Source organism: Miscanthus floridulus, chromosome 9 (assembly GCF_019320115.1).
Source record: "Miscanthus floridulus cultivar M001 chromosome 9, ASM1932011v1, whole genome shotgun sequence".
Classification (NCBI taxonomy): Eukaryota; Viridiplantae; Streptophyta; class Magnoliopsida; order Poales; family Poaceae; genus Miscanthus; species Miscanthus floridulus.
Window position 1 is genome coordinate 71,459,033 of NC_089588.1, and position 13,644 is coordinate 71,472,676.

At 46.5% G+C, this 13,644-nt stretch overlaps 1 protein-coding gene across 1 annotated transcript; it reads left to right on the forward strand.

Annotated features, from left to right (window-relative positions):
• Window positions 1–8,949: 8,949 nt before the first annotated feature.
• LOC136482120 (purple acid phosphatase 22-like) lies at window positions 8,950–10,348 on the forward strand. The gene is made up of 3 exons (XM_066479364.1): window positions 8,950–9,831; window positions 9,896–9,978; window positions 10,073–10,348. The coding sequence occupies exons 1-3, from the start codon at window positions 8,965–8,967 to the stop codon at window positions 10,245–10,247; spliced, it is 1,125 nt and encodes a 374-aa protein (XP_066335461.1). The 5' UTR covers window positions 8,950–8,964; the 3' UTR covers window positions 10,248–10,348.
• Window positions 10,349–13,644: the final 3,296 nt, after the last annotated feature.

The following is a 13,644-nucleotide window of genomic DNA, read 5'->3' on the forward strand; positions in this document are numbered from 1 at the left end:
GTGTACTTTGCACACTTTTGGTACTCAAGATGAAGATCAAGATCAAACTCAAGTTGAAGATGAAATTTAAGTTCTAGATATAATTGGAGATCATTTGGTAGAAAGAAAAGGACTTAAAGAAGGAATCAAGGTTACTCATCAAGTTAAGTCCATCACTTGGATCAATCAATCAAGCTATTTCAAGTGAGTATTAAGAATAGTTCTTTGGAAAGAGGTCACTTCTCCCTAGTGTAGGGGCTTGCCGCCTATGTGTAGGTAAATCAAGTGTGGTACTTGGAAGGCTAACATGGAAGTGGTGATCCAAAGGATATTTGAGATGCTTAGTTGAAGCAATCAAAAGGGTTGATCAAGAAAAGCAAGCAACACCCAAAAGAAAGCTAGTCATGATATTTCAAGTGGTATTCCAAATTATTCTCTCATACAAGCAAAGATCAAAAGATGAAGCAAGCCAACCACAACAAGAAAGTGCACTTGATCATAAGTGGTATTCATTTCATATGGGTGAAGAATAGAATTCAAAATGGTATCTATTGGTCTTCACCAAGCTTATAATTGAACTTCACATTGCTATTGGAGTTATGAATTGGAATCTATGTGACTATCCTCTACTCCAACATAGCTAAGGTATCATTGTAATGTGCACGATCATTTCATCCCTTACTAGTATGCGGTTAGTGCATATAGTACATGCTTCATAGGATCATGCATAACAAATAAAATGTTTAAATTCATAACCTACCACTATTGCTTGAATTATTACTTGAACTAGTGGTTAGTATATGAATTTGTTCATGAGCTAGTGATCCCAAGTACTTGATCTAATTTAGATTGCTAACAAGTGACAAGTACAACATTGGCAAGATAACCCTTACAAGAGGTGTGAAGAAGCTTGTCATTGGTTCAAACCAGACTTGAAAGCTTAGGCAAATCGATTTAGTTCAAGTCAACCATAGAAGCTCATGATAGTGATAAGAGTACAAGCACAAGACAACAATGCAAATGGATATCTAATTTGTTTGTTTCAAGTGGTATCTAGACTCAAGTATTTCATCAAAAATCTACAAATGATGTCTAGATCAACTCACAAGTGATATCCTATAAGTGGTACTCATGAAGATAGCAAATATTCAAGAAATGGTTTTTATTGATAAATCCAACAAGTGGTTCCATACTAGAAGATTCTTTCAAGTGATATCATATCTACACATGGTATCAATCATGCAAGACGATGGTTCCATAAGTGATCCTCAACTTTAAGTGATCATCAAATGAAGAATGCATCCTTCACCTACAAGAGCTCAAGTATATCAAATGGATGACCCATGCTATCACATAGGGGGAGGTGTCCCACAAATTGATATCAACATCAAAGATCCTATGTGTGGTATCTCAAGAAGCCCTACACAAGATACAAGTGGTACAAGTTACAAGTGGAGTCAATCCAACAATCAAGTGATGTCCATAAAAAATGCAAGATTCAAGCCTCAACCATCTACCCCAAACGAATACCTTTGCATCAATGAGAAGCTCACCTTTTATGGAAATTGATGACAAAGGGGGAGAGATTGTACAAAGATATGAAAGCTTTGAGATTAAGATTGTACATGGGGGAGAGTAAGATATAAAAGCTCAAAGAAGTAGAGGTTGGACATGGACATGGACAAAGAGGGAGCAACATTGAAGAAAAGAGATGGATCAAAATTCTTAGACAAGAGAAGCACACAAGTAGGGGGAGCAAGCTCATGAACTTTGATTGATTGCATTTGATATGTGCATATTCATGTGCTTGCTTGCATTGCATAAGCTTTAAAATTCAATATGCATGCTTGTGTGGTGTATGCTAGTTGTAAAACTTGAATGATGATGTAATAACTAGCATACATAGGATGATAGCTAGACACTTGGTATGTTTTTCAAGTAATGCTAGTACCTTGCTTTTAATGTTGATCTCACAAGGTATCTAGTGCTTTTATTTCCAAGTGATATCTAGCTAACCATGGTGCTAAAGATGAACTTAAAGGTGCAACTCCGATTGGTACACGCTTAAAAGGTTTATTCTATACACCTTAGCATCATTTAGTAGTAATTACTCTCCCATAATTTTAATCTATGCATATGTGCAAACTTCAAATCAAACACTCTAGCACATATGTAGGGGGAGCTAATACTACCATTTCGGGTTTGTGGTACTTGTCCAAAATCATTTTCACATGGTAAAATTGCTTGGGCAAGCAACATGAATCCAAAAGAGCTTAATTTCTATATCTTTGTAGAGTTGTCATCAATTACCAAAAAGGGGGAGATTGAAAGGTCCTTGTGTGGTTTTGGTAATTGAGTGACAACCTAGGTGGACTAATTGTGTTTATGTGAGATACACAGGTGATTAGTCCACAGGTACATGTGTGAGCAACATATGCCATGAAGGTGAAAATGGCTTGGAGATGTTGCAAAGCTCACACATGTGATGATGAAGGAGCTCATTGCACATGAGACATGACATTGAGTCATGTGATCAAGGTGGAGAAGATCAAGACAAGACTTGGCTTGATGGACCAGTTGCAAGCGTGAAGGACAAGTCGGAGGCTTTGGAGCGATGGACCGCATGGCGGTGAAGCTTGAGCAAGACTTGGCGTCGATGGAAGAAGGCAACGGTGAAAAGCAAGTGAAGTCAAGATCGATGAACCAATATGATCACGTGATGATATGAAGTGGATCATATCATTGTTGATCATGTTGGTGCATGTGTTGCATCGACATTGGAGGAGATGGAATGGAATGCGAAAGGCAAAGGTATAACCTAGGGCATTTCATTTCACCAGTCATAGGTGTGTAGAGAAGTTGATGATCGGGCTTAGGATAGATGACTGTACTATCATGAGGGGCAAACTTGTTTGCATATTGGTCATCTAGTGCCACTCGAGTGATCTAACTTTGCATCATCACTAGGATTGAGTGGCGTGGAAAGTTGATTGGCTAATCCTTTGGAAAATGATTGTGAAAATGCTAACACACATACACATGATGGTGTACACTTGGTGGTGTTGGCACATTTACAAAGGAGATGAAGTTGGAGTTGATGTGGATCAACTCGGCGAAGAAGTTAGAGGTGAAAAGGAGTTAGTCACGCTGGTCACAAGGTGACCGGACGTTGGTCTTAGAGAGACCGGCGCATCTGGTCAATTGTAATAGCGAAGACGCCGGCGTCGGTCAACTGACCGGACGTTGGGTCTCGAACTGACCGGACGCTGGCATCTACGTCTGGTCTAGCTGACGTGGCAGCTCAGTGGTCAGGGTGTCTGACCGAACGCTAGCTGTGTCCGGTTAAGGGCGACCGGACGCGTTCGGTCGGCAAAGATCGTTTCTGGACCCTTACTGGAAATGACCGGACGCTTGAGGTTTAGCGTCCGGACAGTTTTGCTGCAGCGTCTGGTCAACAGATGACTGTTGAGATCGGGCAAACAACGTTTGAAGAAGGGCACATGTGGCGTGCATCGCACAACCAGACGCTGAGGTCCAGCATCCGATCAATCGGACCGGAGCGTCTGGTCGTCTCGACTTTTGCCCAGGAAAAGGGGTAACGACTAGTTTAGCACATAGGGCTATAAATAGAAGGTGGCCTCGGCCATGGCTGGGGCTGAGCACCTCGGGGGACTTTGTGTCCATGCTTGTGAGTGCTTGGGAGCCCTCCATCTCACATATACTTGATAGTGATCATTCGATTGTGTAAGAGAGTGATTCTAGTGCGATTGCATCGTGAGGTTGCATTGAGTGGCACTAGGTGATCGAGTTGCAAGCTAGTGGTGCTTGTTACTCTTGGAGGTTGCCACCTCCTAGACGGCTTGGTGGTGGTCTCCGTCGAAGCCCGCAAGAAACTTGTGCGGTGCTCTGGAGAAGAGCTTTGTGAGGGGCATTGTGCTCGCCCCGCGTGAGCCGCAAAGAGCAACTCTAGTTGAGCATGTCATTGAGCTACCCTCACTTTCGAGGTAGGCTCTTACGGTGCCCGACTTGTGGGCTTGGCGGGTGATGCCAATTAGCCGCCAAACCACCAAGTGAGCGGTCGACACAATGGGGACTAGCGTGTTGGCAAACACGTGAACCTCGGGAGAAAAATCACCGTATCAACCTTGTTCTTCCCATTGGTTTGCATCCTTGTTACACAAGCTTGTAATTACTTTTGCATACATTGTGCTTGTGTAGTTGCTCTTATAATTAGTTAGCTTGTGTAGCTTACTAGTTACCTTCTTGCTTGTGTAGCATAGAAGTAGCTCCCTTACGTGATTAATTTGGTTTGTGTGACCTTGTTAGTCACATTGCTTAGTTTGTGTAGCTAAATAATTGCGCTCTCTAATTTGGCATTGGTTGCCTTGTTATTGAGCATTGTTAGTGAGCATTAGGTGGCTTTGTGCTTTTGCTTACTAGCATGTGTAGGAGCTCCCTTGTTGTTTAAAGTACTAGTGGCATAGGTTTGTGTGACCTTGCTTCTAGAATTAGTTAGGTGAGCTTTAGCTAGCCCGGCACCTTTGTTGCTTAATTAGTATCTTTGGAAGGTGCCAGAGAACATAGATAGAGGGGTATAGTCTTGGCTAGACCGATAGTTTTAATTCCGCACTTATTTCGGTTAGCCGACACGATTAATTTTAGAAAGGACTATTCACCCCCCTCTAGTCCACCATCTCGACCTAGCACCGGACCCCCTCTTGGGCCCTCCATCTGACGTGTTATGGTGGTCACTCAATCTGTAGTAGGGTGAGGGGGTTACCTTATGCATTTTTCACATTGGGCAGAGAGGGCAATACTCTGTTAGAATACAAAATAGATCACAATGGGTTACTTTATGCAACTTTTTGTGATAGCAAAGATGGATAATTCACAATGGCTACATGTTTCTGATTTTTATGAGATTTTATATGGATTAATATAAAGGCTGCAATGGGGATTTCCAATCAGTCATATTAAGATACACTTGTCCATCAACCCGTGCTCACGCACGGGCTAGAATTTTTTGAGATATAAGTATTTGGTATTGTTTAATAATCTTTTATTCTAAATTATAAGACATTTTGATTTTTTTGGATATATTGTTTTTACTATATATGTATCTAGACAGTACATCTATGTGTATAGCAAAAGCTATATATTTAAAAACTCAAAACGTCTTATAATTTAGAATGGAAGAGTACATGTACATCTATCTAATAAAGAATTACTTATGTTAAATCATATTTTTTTCTCTGTTTGTTTTCTAACATAAAAGACATAATAGATACTTCGTACTCTATATCAAGTTATCATAAAATTGTTAATTACTATTCTTCAAGGAACTAATCCATATTTTTTTATCCATATTCATATTTTCCCTTCGCAAGGCACCTCTATATATTTTTAATATGCAATTACTTTGACACCTTACCATTAATGATGGTGGCTTGCATCATGTATCTATGAAGTCATAAATCTAAATTTTGTTTTTTTAATTTTATTCTTATCGACTGCTATGTATTTTTCTCTCTCCTTAAGTTAATTCAGTTGAAACTCTTGTGCTTATTGTATCTTTCATTAACTCTCCCTTTTGCACTTTTTTAAAATAAAGATTTTAGGTCATAGTGTATGTTCTTAAGTACTATAATAGCATAAGCCATTATTTGCGTGCACCATATCGCTTAAAATAAGTTATAGAGCTTGAAGTGAGATCTTGGATACGGGAAGCAGTGCTAACCTCAACAGAATTTTAATACGTATACCTTATAGTGATCAACATTTTACTCTAAAATACTCTTAAAGGGCTAGGAAAATATAGCCACCAGTTGTCTTCCACACTTCTCAAAATGATTGAACTTTCCTATCATAGTTATGGTTATACTATAATATAGACATATCAAACATTTTAGTTAAAATACATAAATATATCTAAAGTAATAATCTATACAAATTATATGTTATGGCTGCTAATATGGTTTTAAATAATTCATTAGTATCATTAGTACGTGAGTTGTTAAGAAAATATTTTTTATGTGATGAATATAACATATGTATTTTATTACTCATGCATGTTGGCACGATGCTATTGTAAAGACATATTTATGCTCTATTTAGGCCTCGTTTGGCACAGCTCAGCTTCAACCAATGAAGCTGTTTTCTTTAGGTTTTAGCTTCATAAGCAGCTTTTTTGGTGAAGCTAAAGCTGTTTTAGAAACTTGTTTGACAAAATAGCTTCAAGTAATAGACCAAAACAATAAAATGATTGGACTGCCCTTTTTATTTATTTTATTTTTTTCCTCATCTCACTACTACTGTAATGATTTTACGCAGCGGGCGAAATCGGTTTTCCGCAGCGGGCAAAGCTGTCCGCCGTGGTTCAAAGGCCACGGGAAATCATGGCTTTACCACAGCGGGCCAACTTGCCCACCACGGTTAATCGATTAACCGTGGCGGGCAGGTTAGGATGCCCGCCGCGGTTAATGGTTTGGAAAAAAAACAAAAAAAAAACCCTAGTGAGCCCAATTGAGCCCATCGCCAGGCCCAATCGAGCCCGCTACCAAGTGCATCGGATCTGCTGCGGACGCGCTCGCTGTCGTCATCCTTGTGTGTGGATCTCGCCGGCCTCCGCCTCCTCGTGCCGATGGAGCTCGCAGACCCGCTCGCGGTCGTCGTCCTCGTGCGTATGGATCTCGCCGGCCTCCGCCTCATCGCGCCACCAGAGCTCGCGGACCCGCCTGGACCAACCCACAGGATCTGCGCTGCCGTCGATTGGGAGGGAGGGAGCCACCGCCCTGACGTGGATCCGCGACGTCTCCGCGGGTTGGGGCCGCCCCCCTCCGAGGATCCGTGCCGGCGCCGCCCAGCTGTGGATCTGCAAGGGTGTGAGTGTGAGGGACGAGATCTACCGTTGATCTGAGAGAGAAGAGAGAGGGCTCCATGCCGCATACCTCTCCTTGCGCCGGATCTGCTGCCGCTGTCAGGGCCTCCACGCCGTCCGGAGGAGGGAGAGGAAAGGACGCCGTCGGGGCCTCCACCGCCGCCGTCGGGGCCTCCACCACCGGCTGGAGGAGGGAGAGGAAGAGGTGCCGTCGGGGCCTCCACAGCCGCCGTCGGGGCCTCCACCACCGGCTGGAGGAGGGAGAGGTAGGGGCGCTGTCGGGGCGTCCATCACCACCGTCGTTGGAGTGGGGAGGAAGAGACAGAGGGAGGAAGGAAGCGACTGTGTGAGGGAGGGAGGAAGAGACAGAGGGAGGAAGAGAGTGGGGAGGCCGGCTGCACCCAAAACTCTAAGTAGCTATATATACATGTAGATGAATATCGGGCTAGCTTGGGCCTAATGGGCCTAGGCCTTTTCTGTGGCGGGCTTTTAACGTTGTCCGCCACGGTAAATCAATTTACCGTGGCGGACGTCTTAAGTAGCCCGCTGTGGTAAATAGGCATTTTCTGTGGCGGCCAATTTAAGACGTCCGCCACGGTAAATCGATTTACCATGGCAGGCAAAAGTGCCCGCTGCGTTAAATAAAAAATGCCCGCCGCGGTAAATCGTTGGATTAACCGCAGCGGGCAAAAATAGGTGCCCGCCGCGGAGTGCAAAAGTGCAACGCTGCGCAAAATCGTTTGTGTAGTAGTGTCTTCTGTCCTCATGGGCGTCCGCCACTCTTTCTTCCCACCGACGTTGATCGTGGAGTCGCACGTGAGCCACACAAAGGCCATGAGGCCGCAAGCCCGATGGTGAGCCTGAGGCTGCGAGCCCGGTGGCCGCGTCCAAACGGTCCTCGCACCGCGCGCTCCACTCCGATAGCTACACTCAGCGCCCCACATGGCGGCGGCAGCCACGCTCGCGTACGGCATCGTGGCGGCGCCCGCTCTCGCGTATGGCACGGCGGCGGAGCCCGCGGTCGCGTACGACATGGCGACGACACCTAAGCCCGGCAGTGGTGGGTAATTTTTAATAAACTACAATAGATGCAATGGCTATTATCGGTTATGATGATTAGAGACTACCAAATCAAAGGCCATATATTTCTGATTATTGTGAGAATTTTTTGGATTTATCTTTTTTCTTAGCACGTCTGGTGAGAATTAACGTAGTGCTTCTATTGGGGCCTCTAATTAGTAATAGGAAGATAAGATTCTCCTATTCACACAGGCGCCATACATGTTATGTAGTGCCTAACTTTGCTATGAAATTGTTTTTTTTTGTCATTTGTTAGCCACCTTTCCATGTTTAAGAATGACCTGCGGCAACAACGCCGATTTTATTTTTTTTTTCCTTGACGACTGGACTGACCATGCATATGGTTGAATGGACAAGTGTGGGAGCAAGGAAGATCAACAGAAATTAGTATTGTTTACTGCTGAACAAAAAATAGTCACTTTACACAAAATACAGCTTCGTTGTTTATGTCTGTGCCTGCCTTTCCATCATCCAAAGTTCCAAACCCATATACACGCATCTGCCACTAAACTTTGACTTCCTAAGACGCGCATTCATCTGTCTCTTCTACTCATCTCGTGTCGCCTTGGTTACCACGGAACCGGCTCAAACCAGTCTCCTTACAATATTATTACAAGAACGAACAACGAAGGAGCCTGTCCCAAGTGCTGATTCCGTATCTTCCAAGTCATCAGTGTATTATAAGATGGTGGTCGCCCGGTCATTTACGAACCTCCGGCGCTCCTTCTACACTAGCAAAAACAACTTTGAGGCACTGCTTTTGCATTGCTCAGGACCTGAGTCCCAGATGATGCCGTCCGTCCATGACGATGAGTATGTCCGGCCGCCGCAACGGACGCTGGTGCTCACGGCGCACGACAAGCCGGCATCCCATCCTCAACAGGTCCCTGCAGCTTCGATTAACATGTTGCAGCCAGTGCATAGTACGCTAGCTGTCCCGGCCCAAAGATGCAGACCTGCAGTATAAGTTGTCGTCTTTTCTCGCTCCAACACAGCAGGTGCACATTTCGGCTGTGGGGGCGCACGGCATGCGAATTACTTGGGTCACCGACGACCGCAGCGCACCGTCCGTGGTGGAGTACGGAACATCTCCGGGCGAGTACACTGCTGCGTCCGAGACGGGCTACCAGACCTCGTACCAGTTCTTGTCATACACATCGGGCGCCATACACCACGTCACCATCGGCCCGCTAGAGCCGGGCACGACTTACTACTACAGGTGCGGCAGGGCCGGCGACGAGTTCAGCCTCCGGGCACCTCCGGCCACTCTGCCCATCGAGTTCGTCGTCATTGGCGACGTGGGACAGACGGAGTGGACGGCATCGACGCTGTACCAAATCGGCGCCGCCGCAGACCACGACCACGACATGGTGCTGCTTCCCGGAGACCTCTCGTACGCGGACAGCCAGCAGCCGCTGTGGGACTCGTGGGGGAGGCTGGTGCAGCCGCTGGCGAGCGCGCGGCCGTGGATGGTGACGGAGGGGAACCACGAGAAGGAGACGCTGCGCGAGCCCGACACCAACAGGCCGGCGCGGCGCTTCGTGGCGTACAACGCACGGTGGCGCATGCCGCACGAGGAGAGCGGCTCGAGCTCCAACCTCTACTACTCCTTCGACGCGTCCGGCGGCAAGGTGCACGTCGTCATGCTGGGCTCCTACGCCGAGCTCGAGGACAGGTCGATGGAGCAGCAGCAGGCGTGGCTGCGGAGGGACCTTGCGGCTGTGGACCGGCGCAGGACGCCGTGGCTGCTGGTGCTCATGCACGTGCCCTGGTACAACACTAACCGGGCGCACCAGGGCGAGGCCGAGAACATGCGCAGGGCCATGGAGAGCCTGCTCTATGAGGCGCGCGTGGATGTCGTCTTCGCCTCTCACACCCACGCCTATGAGCGCTTTGTAAGTACATTGCATTTTGCTAGTAGTATCAACTGTCGAGTTCATGTATTGTTGTTCGTCACAGGCGAGGATTTATGACAACAAGGCCAACAGCCAGGGCCCGATGTACATCACCATTGGTGACGCAGGCAACAACAAAGCTCATAAGTACCATTCAGACAACATGAGTTGCTCTCAAACTAAATGCATCTTAGTCGTGTTGATGAACGCTACTAACAATTAAATTCCTTGTGTTCTGAAGATTCATCAGTGACCATGAGTTGGCGCACCTGTCGCTGTTCCGGGAGGCAAGCTTTGGGCACGGGCGGCTGAGGATCATCGACAACAGGAGAGCAATATGGACGTGGCACCGTAACAACGATGAGGACGCCGCTGTCAGCGACGAGGTCTGGTTGGAGAGCTTGGCCAGCCCATAACGGGAACTTAACGGGCCATTTCAACAACAATGTGAAAAAACGACGAGAGTTGTGTTGATACTCAAATTTGTCTGAAGTGTTTAGTCACTCGGCTTGAATGATTGAGCGCATATTTTGATCAACATAGTTCGAGTGCATTGTAGGTTAATGTGACCGTTGAGCCTGTCGTTGACTTTCGTGCCACTGGCCCGAGTGTCCTTTGTCACGACTGATCTGAGCCGAAGATTAGAGAAGAGAGACTCTCGGTTAGATTGTCGGCCTCTCCTGGTTTCCCGATATATATAATTATCTATATCTGATAATAATGTTTCATAGCAGTACACGGCTACAAGATGGATAGATGGATCAATGGCTGTGATATTGTATTAATATTTGGTATGTATATATTCGAAAGGATGCTATGACCTCGCCTGAGTTAGGCCCTGTTGGGTAGGGTTCCGGCTCCTCTAAAAACAGCTCTGGCTCTGGATCTTGTGCTGGAGCAAATTCTCTGGTGGAGCTGGAGCTCTTTTGGGAAACCGTTTGGCTGAACAGCTCCTCATGTCTGTTATGAATGGCTAAGATAGGGACAATGTCCAAAATGCCCCTGGTTGAACAGCACCCACGCGCCGCCAACCGGGGGCGGTCCCGGCCATGCGCCGCCACCCAGCCACGCGCCACCTCATGGGCCCACGCTCGGCCAAGGGGCGCCGCCCCGGGCCGTGCCTGGCGGCCAACCGATGGGGCTGGTGCCCACTGCGTCGCCTGCAGCTCCTGCGAGGAGGGCGCGGAAGCCTCCCGCCGTCGCTCCTTCCGAGCCCACGACACCCATGGATCCATCTTCAGAGCCGCCGGATCTATCGGTCTCCATAACCCCCTCGCCATCTTGCCTCTCGGGCTGCCGTGCATCCATGGAGGGAGGACGGAGCTTCTTCTCTCCACACCGTGCGGCTTCAGCCTACGAACGAGCAGATAAGGTTGGTTGGGGAGACGATGGCAGTTGTTGTAATTTGTTGGGAACTTTAGGGGCAAAGAGTTACCGTGGCTGCTGGGTCTGACACAGGAGCGGTGGAAGCTCGATTTTTTGCTCCAGTGGACCGCAACAGCATGTAAGAGCGCATAAAACGGGAATCCTCCGCGGGAGCCACTCGCTTAAGACCGTTTGGTTGGTGGAGCCATAAAACGACCTCAGAAGCCATGCGAGGAGCGGTACCAAACAGGCTCTTAACAAGAAGGATCCGAGTCCAGCTCCCATACGTGCTACTAGAAGGAGATTAATTAAGAAAGGAGATTGGTTCTCAATACTTGGATACAGGCGACATGAAGATTGAGTGCAACATATGACTATTTTGACCGACGGGTGTTTAATTTGGCATGCATAGTAATTGCTAGCTAGTTTGATTGAAGACCATCAAAAGGGACGTACATGCAGATGTGAAGTATTTATTCACATTACTTTAATGAGTACGTGTTTGGAACCTGGCCGTGCCTGTACAGACGGGACTCGGGAGCTTGGTGCCAGGTATACGCAGCTGTACGTTGATCATGAAGCAAGAAAGGCAAATCTAAATTGGGAATTGGTTATGGTAATGCATAACACGTACATGCAAGCAGGAAAGGCAAGCTCGGTCATATAATACACATATACGCTGTCGTGTTCTGCTCGGAATCACAAATTAATACGGCTACTAGCGCAGGGAAACCTTATCTTGTTGTAATTCTAGAGATATTCATGTACTCATAGGAAAGAAAGACCAGCCGTCCTATAAATATAAAAGGTGGTGGCCGATTGACAACACACAATCAAATCTATTAATACATCTACTTTTTATTTTTTATCTTACTTTTTCAATCTACTATTTCTTCTAGTTCTTTGTTGTTGACGATGTTCATTGCTTCAACGATGGCGAAGCCCTAGAGCGGTCATGCCAGCTAGGGCAGCCCATAGCCGCCGCACGCCTTGACAGGGCCCTCTCAGGCGTGTGGGGTTTCGGGTCCCAAGAGACCTCGCCGGCGTGTCTTACGTATCGCGTTCCCGGCGAGGCTCCTTCAGCGACGTGTTCTACGTATCGCGCTCATTGCCAGGGCACACGGTGACGTGTTCGTGTGCGAACAAGTTGTTTGTTGGAAGTACCTCATTCGAATGTAATTTGAATATCCTCCAAGAATTTTGGTATTGTGCGGCAATAGATTTGTGTGGGCCTTATAGTGGGGAGAACCAGGGCAACCAACAATATTATGGGCTTTTGTCTCATAAAATCTCCTTGCTCCACGGACAAAAATTAAAATTTTGCCATCTAACTAATTCCCTTGTTTGATTTTTTGCCACCTACTTTGTCGGTTCAAAATTAGAAGATATTTTAACTTTCTTGAAAAATCAAAGAATCTCAAGGCTGACTATGATTATAGAAAAAACTATAAAAATTTATGACATCAAATAAGTATACTATGAAAGTATAATTAATGAAGAATCTAATGATACTTAGTTGGTATCATAAATGCTATTATTTTATTATATAAATTTGGTCAAACTTGATATGTTCTGATTCTTCAAAAAAAAATAGAAAGACTTATAATTTGGGAAGGATGGAGTATTAAGTACAAAGTGGATATGTTTGACCACTGAACTTTTAAAAGTGAACAATGAACGTTGGTATCAACGGAGTTTTTCCTCAGTATTTATTTTTTATAAAACTAGCCTTCCACCTACAGCACATAGTACATGTTTACGCTGTAACTAAAGTAAGATCTGATTTCTATATTATTCTATCAATGAGATATCATTATTGTTTTAAAAGATTATATATTTATTTTAGAGAGTCCATATGTAGTGAATAAAACAGCCAGGAAGGCACTGCTTTGGGAAGTCAGAGCCACCCCGCCACTGACCCAGCGGCCTTCCTCGCCGCCGCCGCCGCGGCAGCCGCGTCTCCCCCACCCTCTAGGAGCTGCCTTCCCCTTCACCTCCCCACCCAACCGCGCCCCCTCCCCCCCCCCCCCCCCCCCCCCCCCCGCACCGTGGTTCTGCCTTTCGGTTCTCTGGTTGGCAGTTTGCCCCAAATCGTCCCCCGACCGAGGGCGACGCTATGCCGCCTGGCGTGGCGAGCGGCCTCGCCGCCTGGTGCTGGTCAGCAACGCCATATGTCCTGACATTTTGCTGTCACCCGTGACTATCGCGGTCATGACTGAGTTTCAAAGATCTCTGTAAGTTCCTCTGCTTCCCCTTCTTCCTCTTTCCGGCATGGTGCCCCTTGGGCTCTCGTTTTCCCCTGGGCTCGCCACCCAGGATCAGATTTGGCAGCTTCTTGGCCTGCCGGTGACCTCACCGGCGCTTGGTGCCTCTTCCTTCGCTCTTGTGGTTGCCATTGGGCGCTATAAGTTCAGGATTTCTAAAGAAAATGTTGCGCTTATGCTTCAA

Bases quoted from the DNA above. Each gene is read 5' to 3' on its own strand.
- LOC136482120 (XM_066479364.1), top strand. From the start codon at position 8,965: ATGCGAATTACTTGGGTCACCGACGACCGCAGCGCACCGTCCGTGGTG. The intron at 9,832-9,895 runs GTAAGTACATTG...TGTTCGTCACAG, and splicing joins CCCACGCCTATGAGCGCTTT to GCGAGGATTTATGACAACAA. The intron at 9,979-10,072 runs GTACCATTCAGA...TGTGTTCTGAAG, and splicing joins GGCAACAACAAAGCTCATAA to ATTCATCAGTGACCATGAGT.